The 21,108-nt window shown below is 50.3% G+C and overlaps 1 protein-coding gene across 1 annotated transcript in view; it reads left to right on the forward strand.

Annotated features, from left to right (window-relative positions):
- Positions 1-21,108, forward strand: part of LOC149367641 (uncharacterized) — a 203,387-nt gene that overhangs the window by 134,010 nt on the left and 48,269 nt on the right. Inside the window, exon 5 of the mRNA XM_089575214.1 lies at positions 1,866-2,194. Coding sequence (XP_089431340.1) covers positions 1,866-2,194 — 329 coding nt within the window. The remainder of the gene's footprint in view (positions 1-1,865; positions 2,195-21,108) is intronic.

The following is a 21,108-nucleotide window of genomic DNA, read 5'->3' on the forward strand; positions in this document are numbered from 1 at the left end:
CTGTTTTGGGAAGCCACTCCCTCCCGTGGACGCTTCTCCGCTCCCTCCTTTCTTCGGGCGGCCAGTTCGGCTCCTGCCTCGGTCGACGCTGGTCGCACCCTCATCGGCTTTAAATAAACGAAGTCTTAAAGTACCGTGTGCGTCTTTCGCTGCATTCAACACAGCGACCGGACACGACAGTCTGCTTGCTGTTTTTGCCTTTTCCACTTTTAAAAAGAGACTCCGCTACACTTCTCAGGACTGACTGAGGGAAGCCGGCATTTTGAAGCCTCACTATCTGTAGTTGTAAACTCGTTGGCATGCAATGGCTACAGGACTTCGCCATGGCCGCCTGCAGACTCGAGGTGGCATTGGCTCGCTTCACTGTTTTGGAGTGTGCTGATTCATAAGAAAGAAACTCTTTCTGCGCCCGAGGGCCCAGAAAGGAGTGCAAATGACAAAAACAGCAAGCAGACCAAACTTGAAGATCAGGGAATAAGCACAGCAGATGTAGCCTACTCGGACCGCATAGCCCATAACTTGAAGAAGGTAGTATCAAAGTACAAGGTTCCTGCATTTTTTCGGCTCCCTGTAAGCTGGCCACTTTGTGTCCTCGCATTAATACGCAGCGAACGGGTGAAGCTTCGGGGACTAAACATGCCTATAGGTATATAGGTTGCATAGGGGAGGGGGGGTGTGGTGGTTCATCAGATACCCCTCACATGTGGTAAGTTCTACATTGGTCAGACGGGGTGCTGTTTAAATGAAAGGTTGAGAGAGCACGAATGGTCGATGGGGACCGGAACAGGTTCTAATTTGCCGCTTCAAGGGCTGCAGTGAGGGCTCGGGCAAACCCATCCTTGAGGAAACCGTGGTTGTAGGTAAGGGCGGGGGGGGGGGGGGGGGGGGCGGTCGTGTTGCTCGCGAACTGAAAGAAGCATTTTTGATCAAGAACAGAGCCCTGAATTGTGTCAGTGATGCGTCGATCGTTCTGTATAAGGCTGAAGAAGGGTTTTTAGAAATATTGCATGAGTAAGCAACGACTGTACGAGTATAGGCTTTTTTTCTGGTGTGGTGTATGGTGTTGAATGCTTTAATTCAGTATTAATATCTTAAAAGGTGTGTTCTAGTTTATTGGCTTTTTCATATCGCTTTCGTCCTTTCGGATTCCATTCAAACATGTTATTTTGGCCCTATACACCGCGTAACATCTTTCTTTGTTTTTGTTTTTGCTTTTAAATAATCGTCACTCTTATCACTTTTAACTCACCTCGTGTCAAAGCGTTTCTTTTATCGTTTTGTCATCTTTTACCAACTTCTGACGTTTACTGCAGCTGATAGGTGGCGTGAAGATGACTGTTTATATTCTGTGTGTATTTCAATAAAGAATTCAGTTGTCAGTAGCGCGTCGTGCTGTCTTTCTTTCTCACGATTGTTTTTCGTGTTGCGCTAACTTTTTTCAGAAAAGTAACACAGGAAAGTTCGTTATACCCGAGGGTAACACAGAAAAGTTGCTAATATGTGAGGTTGACACATGAAAAGCCGTTACATCGGAGGTCCCATAGTAAGGCTTATTACATCAGAGACGGAGTACTAAGTTCGTATGGAGTACTAAGCTGCCACCCTTTGCTGCTAACAAAGGGTGGTTGCCGTTTCCGCGTGCACAAAGCTTTCCAATGATAAAGCACTAATAAATTTTGTGCGCAGTGCATATAACATCAAAAACGGGCAGGTGCATCGAATAAGAACAAACATAAAATGCTTCCCAGACTTTACAAAGTATCTATCCTTTACGTGATAATAAGACAGCACTGAGAAAAAGGGAAGCGTGCTGTGTCACAGAGCGTCCAGCTCCCTGATTTGCTTCTGTCCCCTTGCTACCCCAGTGCAGGTGCCCCGTCGGATATGCAGGGCATCGGTGCCAAGTTCCGGACAACGTCGACGTTCCGCAGTTCTCGAGAGATTCATTCTTGGAACACAGAGTCGCCCTGCGCCCTGGTGGAAGAACACTGGACGTTGACCTATCGTTTGTGACGCGGAGTGGCGATGGCGGAATAATGAGCGCTGGGACCGGCTCACATCCGTCGCTGCTTCTGGCACTCTACCTCCAGCGTGGTGAGCTGCGCTTGGCTGTCGTTTGCGGCACACACGAGTCTATCGTCTTCCACTCACCAGTGAACGTCACCTCCACATCACTGGCAACTGTCTCAATTGAGTGAGTACCGTCATTGATAATCTGCCCTTGTGCAGCCTCCCGGTTCATTCATTTAAGATAAGATTGATGGACTGAACAGATGTGCTTATGCCTCTGTGATGGGCAGATTGAATAGAAGTGATTGGACGACGTACGGGTATCCCTCCAGGCCACATGAGTGCACTAAAAAAAACACGAACGCTGGCCAATTGAGCATAATAGACGACCTTTCTGCCACCACCTAGAGGTCCTTGCTCACAATAAGTGATCTACAAAGCGGCTTGTTTTTTAACGTTTCAGTAAAAGACTCAAAGAGCATCATATTCACATAGACGTCGTAACAATTCATAGTTAGAGGTGCAGCTTGCGTAAGTGACTGCAGACGCAGCCGTGATTTTGTTTTTCAGCGACGAAAAACATGGATGAGCGCTGGTCCTTGTCCGTCTGCCTGTGTTTGTGTCAAATTGTGCGCCTCTGAGACGAAGTATTTTGCTCCAGCCAGCCCGAACCACCGCCGTTGTGGATGGCGATCTCTGCTACAATGATTTTTCCCTCACACTACAAGGTTCAGGTCGAAGGAGCTATACTAACAAACAATACATGCTTTGGCAGCGTGGAAGGCAGGAAATTTTGATTATATCTTTTTTCGGTGAACGAAAACCTACTTGCATGGGATACGTACCGACGCCTTCACAAAACACATGCGTCACGACAGGAGATGCCATAGTTTGAGAGCAATATAAAACGCAGAGCGCTAAAAGTAGAGACACGAATATGCTGACAGGACCAGAACTCTAAAACTGCACAAAAAATAAAAAAAAGAAAGAACACTTCAGAAATGTAGTGGGAAAAAGAGCTGCCTCCCCTTCCTCCTCCCCTCTTCATCCTCGTGTTCCGAAACTTGCTACCTGCGTGGGGCCGCCACCTGACTAAGCCCTGCTGCTGCTGTTGCAGCCGTTGCACTGCGCCGGTCTCGACACCAGAAGGCCTTTGTAAGGTACCGCCCAAATGTGGAGGAGAAAGTTTCGAAACGGGTCCGGGAAGGGGGGCACCTGCTTTTGCCCACGGCTGCACACCAAACACGTGTATCACGAGGCCGCAGATCCCGTGCTGAATAGAGATACAAATTTCATACTTGACCACGCGGACAGCTTACGGAACGGTCAGCAGCAGACAGTAATGGATCTGCCCTGAATCGTTATTGCAATGAGGTGACAAGAAGCTCGGCAGTTTGCTGTCTGCACAAACACTCACAATATATTGTTGCGGGAAAGAATATATTTACAGATATTTACAAATAGACAAGAACAGCTGCGAGCGGCACCACCGAGAACACAGTCCGAACTTCGTTGTCGTCTTCTACTCTGCGCACTCGTGCCATCGCTCTTTGTCGTCGTCGTCTAACCGCATCAGGACCCCCGGCTGCTGAAACGCCGTCTCGGCGTTAGGGCGGCGACGTAGGAGCGTCGTGGTAAGGTTTAAGGCGACAGACGTGGACGATGTCGGTGGTGGCGCCAGATGACGAGGGCGAGGTTTCAAGGGGAGCAATTTCATAGTTCACGTCGGTAACACGGCGCACGACACGGTAAGGGCCACGGTAGTGCGAAAGGAGCTTCTCGGATAGACCGACGCTGCGAGAGGGCGTCCAGAGAAGGACGAGTGATCCTGGGGTATATTCGACGGCCTGGTGACGGCGGTCGTAGGCTGACTTCTGGGAAACTTGAGAGGCTTGGAGCCTACTACGTGCTATTTGGCGCGCCAGCGTGGCCTGGGAGATGGCGTCCCGAGCGTAAGCAGTGGTGGGGGCTGAAGAAGGCGGCATGAGTGTGTCCAAAGGCAAGGTGGGATGCCTACCAAACAAAAGGTAGAAAGGAGAATAGCCTGTTCTGTCATGAAGGGAAGAGTTATATGCAAATGTCACATAAGGCAAGGCTGCGTCCCAATCTCGGTGGTCTGGCGATACGTACATGGCTAACATGTCGGTGAGCGTGCGGTTGAACCTTTCCGTAAGCCCATTGGTTTGTGGGTGGTAAGCTGTCGCGAGCTGGTGCTGTGTGTCACACGAACGAAGAATGTCGTGAACTACTCTGGATAGAAAATAACGACCGCGGTCGGTGAGCAGTTGACGAGGGGCGCCGTGGTGAAGGATGACGTCTTGCAGAAGAAAATCGGCAACATCGGTAGCGCAGCTGGACGGCAAAGCACGCGTGATGGCGTACCGAGTCGTATAATCAGTTGCGACAGCGATCCACTTGTTGCCGGAGAGGGACGTCGGAAAAGGGCCAAGAAGGTCGAGGCCAACACGGTGAAAAGGTTCAGGAGGTATGTCGATGGGTTGCAGAAGACCGGCAGGCAGAGTGGAGGGCCTTTTCCGACGTTGACACAGGTCGCAAGCGGCCACGTAACGCTTGACGGAACGATAGAGACCAGGCCAAAAGAAGCGATGCCGCACCCGAGCGTACGTGCGGGACACGCCAAGGTGACCGGCTGTCGGCAGATCGTGCAGTTCTGCAAGGACAGAAGAGCGTAGACGTTGGGGTATCACGAGCAGGAGCGGAGGGCCATCGGAGCGTAGGTTTCGGTGATACAAAATGCCGTTCTGGAGCACATAAAGGTTCAGAGACGGACATCGGTTTGCAGAACGGATGCCATCAAAGATAGGTCGTAAAGATGAGTCGTGACGCTGTTCGTTGGCAATATCAGCAAGATCGGAGATAGCTAAGAGGCAGGGCAGGGTCTCAGCGTCCTCTAGGTCAGGTGGTTCCACAGGGTATCGGGATAAGCAGTCAGCGTCCTGGTGATGGCGCCCTGACTTGTACACGACGGAGTATGAGTATTCTTGGAGGCGCAATGCCCAGCGACCAAGGCGACCGGTGGGATCTTTTAGTGAAGACAACCAACAGAGAGCGTGGTGATCAGTGACAACAGCAAATGAACGGCCGAACAGGTAGGGTCTGAATTTAGCTACTGCCCAGACAAGGGCAAGACACTCGCGCTCAGTAATGGTGTAATTTTGCTCTGCGGCTGAAAGTAGGCGGCTGGCATAAGCGATGACTCGATCTTGACCCTGTTGACGTTGGGCTAGGACGGCGCCGATGCCATATCCGGAGGCGTCGGTGCGAACCTCTGTGGGAGACGACGGGTCAAAATGTGCTAAGATGGGCGGAGTGGTCAGCAAATGGACGAGAGATGAAAATGAGTTCTCTTGAGCAGGGCCCCAGGTAAAGGGGGTGTCGTTCTTCAGAAGATCGGTGAGGGGACGAGCGATGCCGGCGAAATCTTTGATAAAACGGCGAAAATATGAGCACAAGCCGACAAAGCTGCGTACATCTTTCGACGACCTTGGAAGAGGAAAGTCCTTCACAGCTTGAATTTTGATGGGATCTGGGCGTACACCAGAAGCGTCAACGAGGTGTCCGAGAATAGTGAGTTGGCGACGACCGAACTTGCATTTCGATGAGTTCAGCTGAAGTCCGGCGTTACGAAACACTGTCAGAATATTAGAGAGGCGCTCGAGGTGCGTGGCAAAAGTAGGCGAGAAAACCACAACATCGTCTAGGTAACAGAGGCAGGTGGACCATTTAAAGCCACGAAGAAGGGAGTCTATCATTCGTTCGAAGGTAGCCGGGGCGTTACAGAGGCCGAACGGCATGACTTTAAACTGGTATAAGCCATCAGGCGTCACGAAGGCGGTCTTCTCGCGGTCATTTTCATCAACGGCAATTTGCCAGTACCCCGATCGAAGATCAATTGAAGAGAAATATTTGGCGCCGTGGAGGCAATCTAAGGCATCATCGATCCTTGGGAGTGGATATACGTCTTTTTTTTGTGATGCGGTTGAGGTGCCGATAATCAACGCAGAAGCGCCAGCTGCCATCCTTCTTTTTCACCAGGACGACTGGTGAAGCCCAAGGACTTGACGAGGGCTCGATGATGTCTTTTGCGAGCATCTTGTCCACCTCTTGATTTATGACGGTGCGTTCGGCGCTGGACACTCGGTACGGACGTCTGCGGAGAGGAGCGGAATCACCGGTGTTGATGTGATGCGTCACCACAGAGGTCCGAGCCAAAACACGGCTATCAAAGTCGAATATGTCGCGGAAAGATGATAAGAGGCACCTAAGATCGCGAGCTTGCATCGGCGGTAGGTCAGAAGCGATCATGTCGGCGTAGTCGTCCGTTGGGTTCGCTGTTGATGGGGCCGCAGGCAACCGGCATTGCTGAGTGGAAGGCAAGCAGCTGTCCACCACTGATATCACACATTCGGCAGCAGGGCACAGCGTGGCGAGTGAGATACCTTGCGGGAGCGGTTGGATGGATGAACCGAAGTTCAGGACCGGAAGGCACGCTCGGTTGGCCGACATTGTAAATACAATGTGTGGAAGCGCAATGCTGCGCGTCAGGGCGACGTCAATTTCCGGAGTGACTACGTAGTGACCATCAGGTACAGGGGGAACAGATGAGAAAGAAATGTAAGTTGCGGCTTGAGGCGGTAGACGGACAAAGTCGACAGCACAAAGACGGTGTATAACTGGGGACGGCGACTCAGCAGAAAGAGGAAGGTCAAGCTAAACGACATTAGTGGCGCAGTCAATGAGGGCTGAATGCTCAGACAGGAAGTCGAGGCCAAGAATGACTTCATGAGGACACTGGTCCAGAACAGAGAACAGAACGGACGTATGGCGGCCGGATATGGTCACACGGGCTGTGCATAGTCCAACAACATGAGCAGTTCCGCCGTCGGCAACGCGGAGAACGGCTTTGGGTGCAGGGGTCAGTACTTTTCGGAGGCGGCGTCGTAGGGCTGAACTCATGACGGATACGTGCGCGCCTGTATCGATCAGGGCTCTCACAGGCACTCCATCGACATGAATGGCGAGCAAATTATGGTGTGCGCGAAGGGCTAATCGAGGATTTTGGGACTGGGGCTGTACTGCAGCATCACCTCCAGACACTGCAGCGTCTAGTTTTCCGCTTGCGAGCGTCCGTAGGGGCCAGGAGAGGAGCGACGGCGTTGGGGCGAACGAGACTGGCGACGCAGGGGGGACGGGGAGCGGCTGGAGCGGGGAATCTGGCCGTCGACTGTAGCACTGTGCTGGGCTGGAGGGGGCGTGTAGTGGCTGGGCTGTTCGTCGTCGCGGTGGCAGCTGAGAGGACGGTATGTGCTGCGACGGGACCAATAATTTCGACAGTGGCGGGAGGTGTGGCCAATGCGGTGGCAATGGAAACAAATGGGCCTGTCGTCGGTTGTCCGCCAGTCGTTAGGGTTTCGGCGACGTGGAGTGAAGTACGAAGGTCGTCCAGGAGCAATCGCAGTGATTTCGGGTGGTGGTGAAGACCGTACAGGGCTGACGGGCTGGAAACCAAGGTTGGCAAGCTCTTGGCGGACGACAGCCTGTACGAGAGAGATGGTAGGTAAGCGGGTGTCGCCATCATGTAGATGCTGGGGGGCAGGGGACATAGCTTCGAGTTCGCGTCGGATGATGCGGGTCACATTTTCTGAGGGCGCTGGAGTTTCCCGGTGTCGCAGGTCTTCACATGAAGAAGTCGCAGCCGTGTTAGGGAGGCGTGTGTACGGCTGGCTAATACGCCTGCTTTTGGCTTCCTCGAAGCGTCGACATTCCTTAATAATTCCGTCGACTGTAGTGCAGTTCTTGTATACGAGCAAGTTGAAGGCATCGTCGGCGATTCCCTTCAACACGTGGCCGACTTTGTCAGACTCGGGCATGTTGGCGTCGACTTTGTGACAGAGGGCTAGCACATCTTGAATGTATGACACATAGGACTCCGTAGATGTTTGAGCTCGGGAGGCGAGGTCCTTCTTAGCGGCAAGCGTTCGGCCGAGTGGCCGTCCAAACAATTCGCGGAGTTTCTCTTTGCACACGTCCCAGCTGGTCAGATGGTCTTCGTGCGTCTCATACCAGACCCGGGCGGTGTCTTTTAGATAGAATATTACATTTGCGAGCATAAGGGTCGGATCCCAGCGGTTGTAGGAACTCACTCGCTCGTACATGTTGATCCAGTCGTCGACGTCAGTGTTGTCGGTACCAGAAAATGTCCCAGGGTCACGAGGGGGAGAAAGAACGAGTGATGTCATGGCCGGGGCTGACGTTTGCTGGGCGGCGTCTTGGGTCATGATGAGTGAAGGCAACTGGCGGCCGCTGCGGAGCTCCGTCGTCGGTAGACGTAGGGGAAATCCGCACCTCCACCAAATATGTTGCGGGAAAGAATATATTTACAGATATTTACAAATAGACAACAACAGCTGCGAGCGGCACCACCGAGAACTCAGTCCGAACTTCGTTGTCGTCTTCTACTCTGCGCACTCGTGCCATCGCTCTTTGTCGTCGTCGTCTAACCGCATCAATATAATGGTTGTCAGGGCTTGGCCGGGTTGACGAGCAGTCGGTGCGATTGTCGATGAGGTGGCACGTCGGTTTTGTCCCTCCGTTCATGTGGGCGGCGTGCATTGCTCGTCGGCGGAGACGAATTTCCCACTTTATTTACTTCAGCGTTATTCTCCCCCTGGAGGGGTGTTCTACTGGGCCCGGAGGAGGTTCTCAATACAGCACGCTGATGCGTACCAGCAGCAGAAGACCAGGACAAGAAAATAGAAACCACAAAGGAGAGCGCTAACTCGCAGATTAAAAGACTATGGTACAACCGGACACGTCCCTGGATCGCATCGATATTAGCTCCGTGCTATCAACGACTCAACAGCGCCATCTACGCGCCCTACTGCTCTAATACAAAACCTGCTTCGCATCCTCCTCGAAAGTGCGGCAAACGGCGGTAACGAAGCATGGAATCGTCACTTCCGATGATGCTCGCCCCATGCGACAGCAGCCGTACCGCATTTCCCCGAAGGAACGCGACGCCATCCAAACGCAGGTGAAGGAGATGCTTACAGACGGCATCATTCAGCCTTTTAAGAGCCCGTGGTCGTCGCCTGATGTTCTGGTAAAGAAGAAGGATGGGACATTGCACTTTTGCGTTGATTACCGTAAGCTGAATGCCATAACGAAAAAGGACGTCTACCCGCTGCCTCGCATCGACGACTCACTCGACAGACTTCGCCGCGCCAAATATTTTTCGTCGATCGCCCTAAAGAGCGGATATTGGCAGATAGAGGTTGATGAACGTGACTGCGAGAAAACTGCCTTCATCACACCCGACGGCCTATATGAATTTAAGGTGTTGCCCTTCGGCCTTTGCTCAGCGCCTGCGACGTTTCAGCGCATGATGGACACTGTCCTGGCTGGCCTCAAATGGCAAACCTGTTTAGTTTATCTAGATGACGTGGTGGTGTCTTCAGAAACCTTCGACCAACACCATGGACGCCTGCGGACCGTGCTGGATGCCCTGCGGTTGGCCGACTTGACCCTTAAACCCGAAAAGTGCCACTTTGGCTACAAAAAGCTCAAGTTTCTCGGCCATGTTCTGAGCGCCGACGGTGTAAGACCCGATCCCGAGAAAACTGCCGCCCTAGCCGAGTTTCCCCGTCCTACTACAAAGAAAGCGCTCAAGCGCTTCTTGGGTTTGTGCGCCTACTACCGCCGTTTCATCGCAGACGTCTCCAACATCGCTGAACCATTGACCCGTTTAACGCGTGAAGATACACCGTTCCTCTGGACTGCCGAGCGACAGGCTGCTTTCACAGAGCTGCGACGACGGCTGCACACTACGCCTGTGCTTGCTCACTTCGATGAGGAGGCTGCTACCGAGATACACACTGACGCTAGCAATATTGGGCTTGGTGCCGTCCTCGTTCAACATCAAGAAGGCGTGGAACGTGTGATCGCGTATGCGAGTCGCACACTCTCGCGCTCCGAAATCAACTATTCCACCTCAAAAAAGGAGTGCCTCGCTGTCATCTAGGCCACGATGAAATTTCGGCCTTATATCTACGGTCGCCATTTGAAAGTTGTCACAGACCACCATTCCTTGTGCTGGCTGACCAATCTCCGGGAGCCATCAGGCCGCCTAGCACGCTGGAGCCTTCGCCTTCAGGAATTTGATTATACAATTGTCTATAAGTCCGGACGTAAACACGAAGATGCCGACACTCTCTCGCGCGCACCCGCCGAGCAAGCTGATGACAGTAGAGAGGACGACAATCGTTTCCTAGGCGTGATCAGCAGTTGGGACTTGGTGGCAAGGCAGCGTGCTGACGCTGACCTGCGGTCTGTCATGGATTACCTAGAGGGCCATGCTTCAACGTACCTCGACCCTCTTCCCACCACTTGACCTCTTTTTGCATTCGCAATGGCGTACTGTACAAGAAAAACTCACGTAATGGTGACCGGACCTACCTCCTAGTCGTGCCGTCAGACCTCCGCGACGACATCCTTTCCGCGTGTCATGATGAGCCCACCTCTGGCCACTAGGGATTTGCACGCACGCTCGCTCAAGTGCGTCAGGCCTATTATTGGCCTAAACTTGCAGCGACCATCCATCGCTACGTCAGAGGTTGCCGTGAGTGCCAGCGTCGTAAGTCTCCACCGCTAAAGCCTGCAGGTTTGCTCCATCCAATTTGAACCACCTCGCACACCTTTTGACCAAGTCGGCATTGGTCTTCTGGGCCCATTCCCTGTATCAGCATCTGGCAATAAGTCGATTATAGTTGCGACTGATTATTTGACGCGCTATACGGAAACCAAGGCGGTGCCGCGCAGTACATCCTCGCAAATCGCGCATTTCTTCATACACCACATCGTTTTACGACACGGCGCCCCGTCTTCCGTAATCACCGACAGAGGCACTGCGTTTACAGCACAGCTCATGCACGAGGTTTTCCAGCTGAGTCACACGACGCACCGCAAGACTACTGCATACCACCCGCAGTCAAACGGGGTCACGGAGCGCCTCAACAAAACCTTAGCGGACATGCTCGCAATGTACGTCGACGTACAGCACAAGACCTGGGACGAGATCCTCCCATACGTAACGTTTGTCTATAACACGGCGATTCAGGAAACGACTCGCTTTACACCGTTTCGCCTTGTCTACGCGCGTCACGTACAGACAATGCTCGACGCCATGTTTCCGTGCGCCCCTGACGACAAGGCGCTCAAGTCAGACGCCGCGGAGTTTACCCGGCACGCAGAGGAAGCCCGGCAACTGGCCCGTATGCACATCCGACGGCAGCAGGCCACGGATGCACAACGCTACAACTAACGACATCGACACGTAGAGTACCACCCCGACGACAAAGTGTGGGTGTGGACCCAAGTACGTCGCCCAGGCCTGTCGGAGAAGCTCCCGAGCAGCTACTTTGGACCGTACACAGTGCTGCGCCGCATCCCGGATGTGACGTATGAAGTCTTCCCCGATGGCACTCTACCGAGTTCGCGCCGTCGACCTCAGCCTGAGGTCGTGCACGTACTGCGCATGAAGCCTTACTTTACGCAGTCGCGGGCGTCGCCTCTTCCGTGTTTTCTTTTCATTTGTGCATGCAGCCGTTGAGCAGCATATGACCGCTTGTTCACTTGCTTACTTCCTCCCGTTCCCTCAACGTGCGCCCACGTTTTTGCTTTCTTTTTTTTGGGGGGGGGGGGGAATAATGCCGCCAGGTGTCCCCGGGCGGCACCTAGAGGACGAAGAAGTGAGGGACTCGCGTGCTCTCGGAGCTGCGACTCTGCTTCTCTGCTTGCGTCCTGTGCCTAGCCCTTCTGTTTCCTGTTCTGTTTGTGACAATATATTGAAAAAATAAAAGGCAGTGAGAACTATCAAAACGACAAGGAACAAAGGCAAAAACGTAAGAGGAGTAGGAAAAAGGGTAAAAGTGCGCAATAGAAATAAATATTTCTAAGGAAACGTTAAAAAAGCGTGAAACGATCAGCAAAGTAGTTGTGGATATTAAGACGTCTAAACCAAGAGCTAAACCATGATTTTGTTTCTCATGAATCATGAATCACCATATGTGCAGTGTCGTAAAAATGTTGTGTATAAGGTAGAGCTATCCTGTGGGCGGTGTTACATTGGTCAAACAGGGCGTTGCCGCAATGATCGCCTAAGTGAGCATAAACGCTCCCTAAAACCACCTCCCAAAGGCAATTTGGGTGCATACATTGGCTTTCTTGTAAATGCACCCCTTTTTTCAACCGTACTACAATAACATATAAACATAAGGACCAACGTATGCGGGAAATCGCTGAAGCTCTTTTAATTCACCGGGGTCTTGACAATTGCGTCAGCAAGCCTTCTGTCGCGCTAACACAAAAAGAAATTGACTATCTTAACCGTTCAGTACGCTAGTGAAGGGTGTGATTGTGTGCTTTTGTTTGTTGTGTTTTTTGACAATCATCACTGATACTGTTGTATCTGTTGAATGTGCTCCTTTTCGCCTATTTATTGCGTGCGAGCAATAAAGCCTCTTAGTCGCATGTCAGAGCTGTGTTTTTCTCTTCCTTAATCCCGTCCTTCGTGCGCTGTGCCTTCAGTTTGAACAATGTACCGACTAGCCCAGGCGAATACCTTACTGCCCACTACAGTAGTAATTCAAAGCCTCCTCGCCACTTCCAGGAAGCGTCCCATGGAAGGGTAGGCGGGAGGGCGGCTTGAAATGTTAGCTAGTAGGTTGTAGAGTGAGCACCTCCTCGCCATTTCGGGGAAAAGGACTGGGAGGGACAAGACAGAGACACGAAGGATCCCTAGAGGAAGGAACAAAAGCGGACAGAAAAACCTGTGATAACCAGTTTTTTTTTGTGGCGAAGGGACCCAGGTAAACCAATTATGGTGGTGGTGAGGCGAAAGAAAAATGATTGAAGAACAATCTGCGCAAAAACGTGCCACTCATGCGAGGTTCCTGCGCGTGTTTTTTGTTTTATTTTGTTCGCTCACGGGCTGTATCTCTTCTCTAACCAGAATTGAACCTGCGGGACCGAACCCGCGTCTTTCGGGTCAACAGCGGAGCGCCATAACGACTGAGCCACCGCGGCGACTTGTTGTGAAGGCCATGCGCCAAATATGGCACGGAGACGACGAAAGCGCATATAGTGCTGTCGTAAGTGAAGTGCATTGAAACAAGCAAGACACCTTTTGCTGGCAGCTTTCTCCGCACCCACCGACCGTAGTGCAGCAGAAAAAATGCGATGCGATATGCGCAAAAAAAGCACGAAAAAATTCCAGGTAAAGAGGAGAGTTTTTTTTTATTATTATGACGTTCAAACTGCAGCTCCTCACAAGAGTGAGACATGCAAGGTTTAGCTATTTCGGCACACTAGGCCCTTTACATCCGATGTAAGTTACGCAGGCAGGCTAAATGTGAGAATGTCAACTCTTCCCCTGTAGAACTAACGTACAGTCGCGATCAATTTGAAGGTGATCGCGCGAGCATCGACCGGCGGGCCTATCAAGCTGCATAGCGACCGATATCGGAACTGCGACGATAAAGATTGCGTTGCCTCCTTTCCCTCGTAGGCTCTTCCGGGCTACAACCGTCACCCCTGTGACTACCTCGCCACCTTTCTTCTGGGTTTGTTCTCTTTCATGGAAATCATGTGTCCGCGTCGTTGCCTCATATCGTGGCCGATTTGAACATTATCTCATGAAGGGTAACGAATCTTTTAGACAGAGTCTTCGCGTGGCACATTTTTACCACAAAAATTCAAAAATTATGACAGCTTCCCTCGCCCTTCGGCTGTTCAATGAAGCACTGCTTTCCTATTACCAAGAGTATTGTCCGGGCTTCGGTTTACCTGTATTGTACATCATTTCTTTTTCATTTTTGCCGGTATAGCAGGGGCGGGTTTTTCTGCCGCCACAGGTTTTGATAACACTGTCACTGTTTCTACGACGCACATGCGTCGGACTGCTAATGCATAGAAAAAAAAAGAGACACCGGGCGTCCTCCGTGGGCAGCTTCCGGCGAGCATTTCAGACTTATCAGAGCCTCTTCGTGACACGTAAATGTCGTTTCTTTTGTTCCCGCCTTCAGTCGCTCCCAATATGCCACGGCGGTTAACTGCGGAAGAAAGGAGCGAAATAATCGGTCTAGGGAAGGCATCCATCTCTCAGGGAAAAATTGCTGCCATAGTAGGCCGTCCTCAGAAAACTGTAAACCGTACCCTCAATGCCTATTTCAGAGAGAACCGTGTAGCGGATGCCCCTCATCGTAGCAAGCCCAGAAAAACGACTGAAGATGAAGACCATCTCCTCGTAGCTGCAGCCGTCCAAGACCCCTTCACAAACGCAAAAAAAAAATTACTGAACAGCTCGACGTTGATGTCAGTCTGCCCACTATTCGAAGGCGACTTCATGAGGCAGGACTGAAGAGACACGTAGCCGCAAGGAAGCCCTTCCTTACAGCAACTCACCTTCAGAAACGGTTAGAATTTGCCAACCATCACAGAAACTGGACATGTCACCAATGGCAGCAAGTTATACTCAGCGACGAGTCCACTTTTCGACTTGCTGGAATCAGCGCCTCCACGTCTGGAGGGTCTCCGGTTCCAGGTAAAAGAGGAAGATAGGAATGCGCATACTTTTTTCGCATTTCAAAATTGATTTTATTTTTCTCGTTTCCGGCAGGTACAATGAGGACAACGTCCTGAACTTTGCTGCCAGCGGACATGTCTCCGTGAACGAGTAGGGTGCCATGAGCTATGCAGGTCTTGGCCCGCTCTACCGCATTCCGGGGAGGCTGACAGCTGGAACTTACATAGAAATTTGTAACAGCGCTCTCCTCCCATATGCTATTAATGGAACCTTCCCGGACGGCTGCTTTTATTTTCAACATGACGGGTGCCCTGTAAACACTGCATCTTTAGTGCAGGATTATCTGAACAGCAGTGACATCGCACAGCGGGAGTGGCCACCGCGGAGTCCGGACCTCAACATAATTGAGAACATTTCCATAATACAACATTTTGGGCGAGTTGGTTACCTACATTCATTATTACAGCGCAACGACGGCACAAAACAAGAGGGGTACACAACAGCGCTGACTATCAACTAAATTTTATTCGAGACCAGTAGGGTTTTTATGCCACCTGGCGATCAGAACAGGAAAAACACATACAAGAAGGCTACAGGCATGCGCAAGGGTACAAGAACGGCGGTTAGCCGGCACGTGTCAGGTTTCACATTCTAGATGATTGATCTCTTTCTGGGACAATGCCACTGATGGTGCGCTTATGCAGTCGTCCTGCAATCTTATAATCATACAAGCTTATATTATCTCTCTTGTTAATGCGTCTCGGTGTTTCCCTATGACACTGCATTGCCTGTACATAGGTTCACATTTATCGTCGCTGTCATCTTCTGCGCTGCAGTCCCTGCAATGTTTGGCTACGTGGCCAGAGGTAGCAACACGTGCGACATTGTCACTGTGCTCTTTTAGCCTTTTGTTGAGACAGCGGCCAGTCTGCCCGATGTACTTTTCCCCACAGGACACGGGCAGTGAATACACCACACCTTCTTGACACGGGACAAAACGATCCCCGTGTTTAACTTTACACCTGCGCGGTTCGTTAGTCGCGCAGTTAACTTTTTTGCACAACCTGGAAAGTTTTACCGGCGCAGAAAATACTACATCAACCACTGCCCTACTTCCAATTTTCCGGAGGTTGTGCGACACCTAATGGAGGTAAGGCAAAACAACAACCGCTCTTCTTTTCCTTTGCCTAACCGGTTCGCTAGTGTAGCGAGGTCTCAGGTTTTTCAGCTGCTTTTCTGCTACTGACACTAGGACATCGGACGAATAACCAGCCATCGTAAGGCGATCAGCTTGTTTCGCAACTATTCTGGCAACCCATACTATGCTGGCAGCACTTCTTTAAAACATTATTAAAAACAGAATGAATAATGGCCCTTTTTACAATATTTGAATGAGCTGATGCATATGGGAGGATGGGTTTTTTTGATCGAGGCTCGTGCAACGAACACACATGAGACGGAGTGAAATGAAGGGCGAGATCTAAGAACCTGATAGAGTCATTCAGTGGGGTTTCAAGTGTTAAAAACAGTGGTTCAAGACACTCTGTGAACCCTGAATGAATATTTAGGAACTGCTGCTCAAAACTGAGGTTGTCGTTCAGTACCAACACAAAGTAATCGTCAACAAATCTAAAAATGCGGCACACACTGACCCCTTTCCAACGATCTTCCAGTGTTTTGTCACGCAAGGCCAAAAACATATCGCTAAGAATCGCGGCTAGGCATGAACCAATACATATCCCGTCTTTCTGAATGTTCATATCCCCATTCCATTCTACAAAAGTCGAACTAAGATAAAATTATAACAATTCTTGGAAGGCATCGGCGGAAATTCCGCACTCGTTTTGGAAGGCTAAAACACCATGCTTTTCGATGTGGTTATTCACAGCTGACAAGCTTTCAGCCTGGGGGAATGTCTAATACAAGTCTTTTACGAAGACTGAAAATCCCTCCAATTCTGTGCTCCTCATTAAAGAGTCTCTCTCTCTCTCTCTCTCTCTCTCCAGTTTTTTGTCGTGATCCCATCCTTTTAGGAAGGTGATTACTTCGTCAGAATTTTTTATTCTAAAAGAGTCATCGGTAGTTAAAACGTACATATTACATATTCCGTCGCCGATTATAGTCTCCTTTGGACATTTTCGTACGAAGGGGTCGAACATGGAGCTCGCATCGCCGTATTTCGGGCACTCGTACCCTTTTCTCGGTGTGACAGTTGAGCTAAATGTGTAGCCGGTACGCAGGGTGATGACCGGACATGGTCTGGGCTAGACGCGTGTATTGCTTGGTGACATGCGCTCCATGCAGCTCTCGATAGATGTTCACCACCCCTCAGCGCGAGGGGCCTCGCATTGAAGGTGGAGATCAGGAGGTCGAGCGCCCTTTTGATGATCTTACGGAGGGTGACCTCCAGGACATGTTCGTCCTGCTTGCGCAAGAGGAGGTAAGTGGTTGATTAGAGTATTTGACTCGTAACGGAAACATGTGCGAGTTCGTATACCTCAGCGTTTGCTGGAGACCCGACCGACCATGCTGCCCGCCTGGTGGAATAGTTGAAACTTGGTTCAGCGCAAAAGACGAACACAAAGAAAGGAAACGACACACACGGAGCGCTACTAACAACTGATTTATTGATGAATGCAAGAAACACATTTATAGTCTTCACACGCATGCGCGCAATCGGGCGGCTCCAGGCTACTTTAACAGTTTTAGATGGCTCACCCTTATCTAAGCTCACATTATGTCACTGAAGAAAGCGCGGGAACCAGATAAGGTAGATAACTCTGAACATGAATATTACAAAAGGAAAAGATATTTTATTTATTTGTTTATTTATGGCATACTGCAGGCCGTGAGGCCCAAGCAGGAGTGGATACATAACAGACACATATGGATGGGATATGACCGAAACATTTCGAGAATCGACAGACGAAAAAGAAACGGGCCAGGATGTTACATGACGTTATATGACGTTGTCGAAAACCATACGCTCAGCCGAGTACAAACTCGGTCGCTGATGCACTGGCTAGACTTTTTATGAATATAAAAGGCCTCCAAAATAACTCTTGATTTTGTGCTTTTACTTCTGCCTAAAACCTTAGCTTCTTTAAACCGTGGCGCGCAGCTGCACCCCATTACGTGCGAAACTAGATTCGCAAGCTTATCTTGATTTATCAAATTTTGAGCATGCTCTCTTAAACGGTCATTGATGCAACGCCCTGTCTGCCCAATATAGCACTTTCCACAGGACGGGAGGATCTTGCAAACCACTCCTAAAGCACATTTGACGAATGCTTCTTCATGTTGCTTTTTGCAACCGCGCTCACCATCACCGCAGATGCGGGGGCACAGCTTCGCTAACTTATTTGGCGCGGAGAATACAAGAGGCACTTTATGCCTGCTGGCCACTTTTTTGAGATTATGTGGCACCTTATCAATATAAGGCATCACATCAGGTTTGCGCTTTCCGCGTTCAGTTGCAGCCACGTTTCGTCGAGGGCGAAACTTCTTCAGGAGGGTTTCGGCTACTGCCGTAAGGACCGAGCAAGGGAAGCCTGCGGACAAAAGCCTGGTGGAAAACTGCGCTAGTCACCTTTATCCCGAAGGCCGGCAAACCAATAAATACTGACAACCTCCGACCGCTTTCCTGACGTCTTGTGTGGGCACACTCATGGAAACTATAGTTAGAGATCGACTGTCAAAATACTTAGAAAATCGCGACACCTTCGTGGAATGTGAATGTGAATGTGAACACGCCCGACCACTGCGACAGAGCCCCTACCGCGTATCGCTGCTAGAACGCCAAGCCATCCGCAAGCAAGTAGAGGAAATGCTACGTAACGACGTCATCCAGCCATCGAGGAGCCCCTGGGTAGCACCAGTCGTCCTAGTGAAAAAGAAAGACGGCACCCTTCGCTTCTGCGTCGATTACCGCCGCCTGAACAGCATTACGAAGAACGATGTCTACCCCCTCCCCCGCATCGATGACACATTGGATCGGCTGTGGAACGCTAAGTACTTCTCATCGATGGGCCTGAAGAGCGGCTACTGGCAAACGAAAGAGATCGCGAGAAGACTGCGTTCATCACGCCAGACGGACTCGTCGAGTTCAAGGTGATGCCATTCGGCCTCTGCTCTGCCCCAGCGACGTTCCAGCGAGTAATGGACACGGTGCTTGCAGGCTTGAAGTGGCAAATTTGTCTAGACTACTTAGATGACGTTGTTGTCTTCTTTTCAATCTTTGAAAACCATCTCAGAAGGCTTTGGACAGTGCTGGAAACAGTCAAGTCTTCAGGCCTAACACTGAAACCAGAGAAGTGCCACTTCGCCTACGAGGAGCTGCTGTTCCGTGGTCACGTCGTAAGCAAGGATGGAGTTCGCCCAGACCCTCAGAAGACGGCTGCGATCGCAGAGTTTACATTTGTACATTTACAATACGTTTATTTATTTTACAATACATTTGTCTATGTTTCAGATTTCATTTTTGAAGTATGTACATGTTGTATAAATTTTTGTGTATAGAGTTTTTATATATATATATATATATATATATATATATATATATGTGTGTGTGTGTGTGTGTGTGTGTGTGTGTGTGTGTGTGTGTGTGTGTGTGTGTGTATGTGTGTGTGTGTGTGTGTGGGTTTGTGCTGACTAGGTATAATGCTTTCTGGTGTACGCGCGTAAAATATTATATTTGATCGTATTTTGTGGTGTAGTGCAAGAAGTTCTGCAAAAACTAATCTAAACATTGTGTGTCTTTTTTTGTGTATTTTTAAACCGCTGTACGCTGCCATCAAAGGGGGCAAGGGCCTTAGTCAAGCTGCTTAACTAGCAGCTTTTAGTCCTTGCCCTCACATTTTTTCTGTACCAGGAGAAATGTGGAATAAAGTGAATGTGAATGTGAATGTGAATCTCTGTTCGACTTCAGGCCGCACATATCACCTCAAGACACTCCTCTAACTAAAACATGAAATGCTCACTCGTGTCGAGTGCACCGATAACGACAAGGTAGTCCTGGTTTTGGACCTTAGGAGGGCATCTGACAATTAGAAGAACGGTGTCACTCTGGCTCACCTGAGTGAGGCTGACTGCGGCACCAATACCTTCAACTACATTAAACACTTTGTCACACATCGCCCGGCCTTCGTCCACATCCAGGACGAACAGCATGGCCCCTACTATATGAGCACGAGGAGTACATCACAACGCGCTGTACTGTCCCCTGTGGTCTTCACCATAGAAATGCTTCATCTCCCCTCAAAACTGGCTGACTTGGAAGTCATCCAGCATGCGCTGTTGCTGAACACGTCACTGTTTGCCCCACCCAAGTTAATGTGGGTCACATGGAGGAATGCCTGCAAGCAGCCGCTGACACAGCAGGCAACTGTGCCACGTACTGCGGCCTCTAGTGCTCATCGCAGAAATAAGAATTTGTGCATATTCTTTCACCGCCGCAGTTCAAAACCGCCATCACCCTCTCTACCTTGGCAGCGGTGCCATCAGCGAGGCACCGGAGATCACAGTTCTCGGATTCTTTATTAGCAGAACTGAACGAAGTTCCATACCCACTATCTGTGCTGAGCCGCGAAGAGCTCTACCGAATTAAGCATCGCAGGGGTTGGGTTGCACATGCTGGAAGAGCCCAGCAGGCGACACTCGTGGAGAGGGGAATCATGGGGCACACCTGCGTATTCCCGTCGATATCGCCGCTCAACGCCTTCATAAGGCCCTGACTAGCGGCCGGTCGACGCTCGCGCGGCACTTTTAAAAAAGTGGCCGACTCAGTTTCTGTACGACGGTATATAGATGCGTATCCTGGCAATTTTGTGGTCACTGTAATAAAATAGAGCCACATGAGTCACATGGAAAGTAAAGAGAGCGCCAAAACAGTCGAACCCGTCAACATTTCTGTTAAAGGCGAAGATCGATCGGATACTATAGTAGCCCAGGAGAGCAAGCTGCCGGGCTAGTTGGTGACGCATTTGTTGAAGAAGTTAGCACAAAAAAACGGACAAGGGACAGAAGAAGGAACACAAAACACATTCACGAGCGCTGCTAGACTGCTGTGCCTTATCCGCCCCCTCTATGCGTATGCTCGCCGTTTTTTCCCTTTTTAAAAGCCCTGTACGACCGCATGAATAAAGAGTTGGTAGTGGCGCTCGTGAAAGTCTTTTGTGTTCCTTTTTCTGTCCTTTCTCTGTTTTTTGCGCTAACTTCTTCAACTATAGTAGCCAAGGCGGAAACTTCTTGATTTTTCGAAGAACATTTCGTACTTACTGGCCATTGCGTTGCAGACGTCGAAAAAGTAGCACTTTTATGAAGCAGCTGGTGAGGATCAGGTAACAGCAGATTTGTGGATGGATGGAGGGGAGATTGTGTTAGAAAAACTAGCCGCCCTCTATACGCAATTTTTTATTTGTTTATTTATTTATTTATTTACATATACTGCAGGCCAATGTTTTGGCCCAAGCAGGATGGGCATACAAATTTAGAACACA

Source organism: Amblyomma mixtum, chromosome 1 (genome assembly GCF_055824585.1).
Source record: "Amblyomma mixtum isolate Tamu chromosome 1, ASM5582458v1, whole genome shotgun sequence".
NCBI lineage: Eukaryota > Metazoa > Arthropoda > Arachnida > Ixodida > Ixodidae > Amblyomma > Amblyomma mixtum.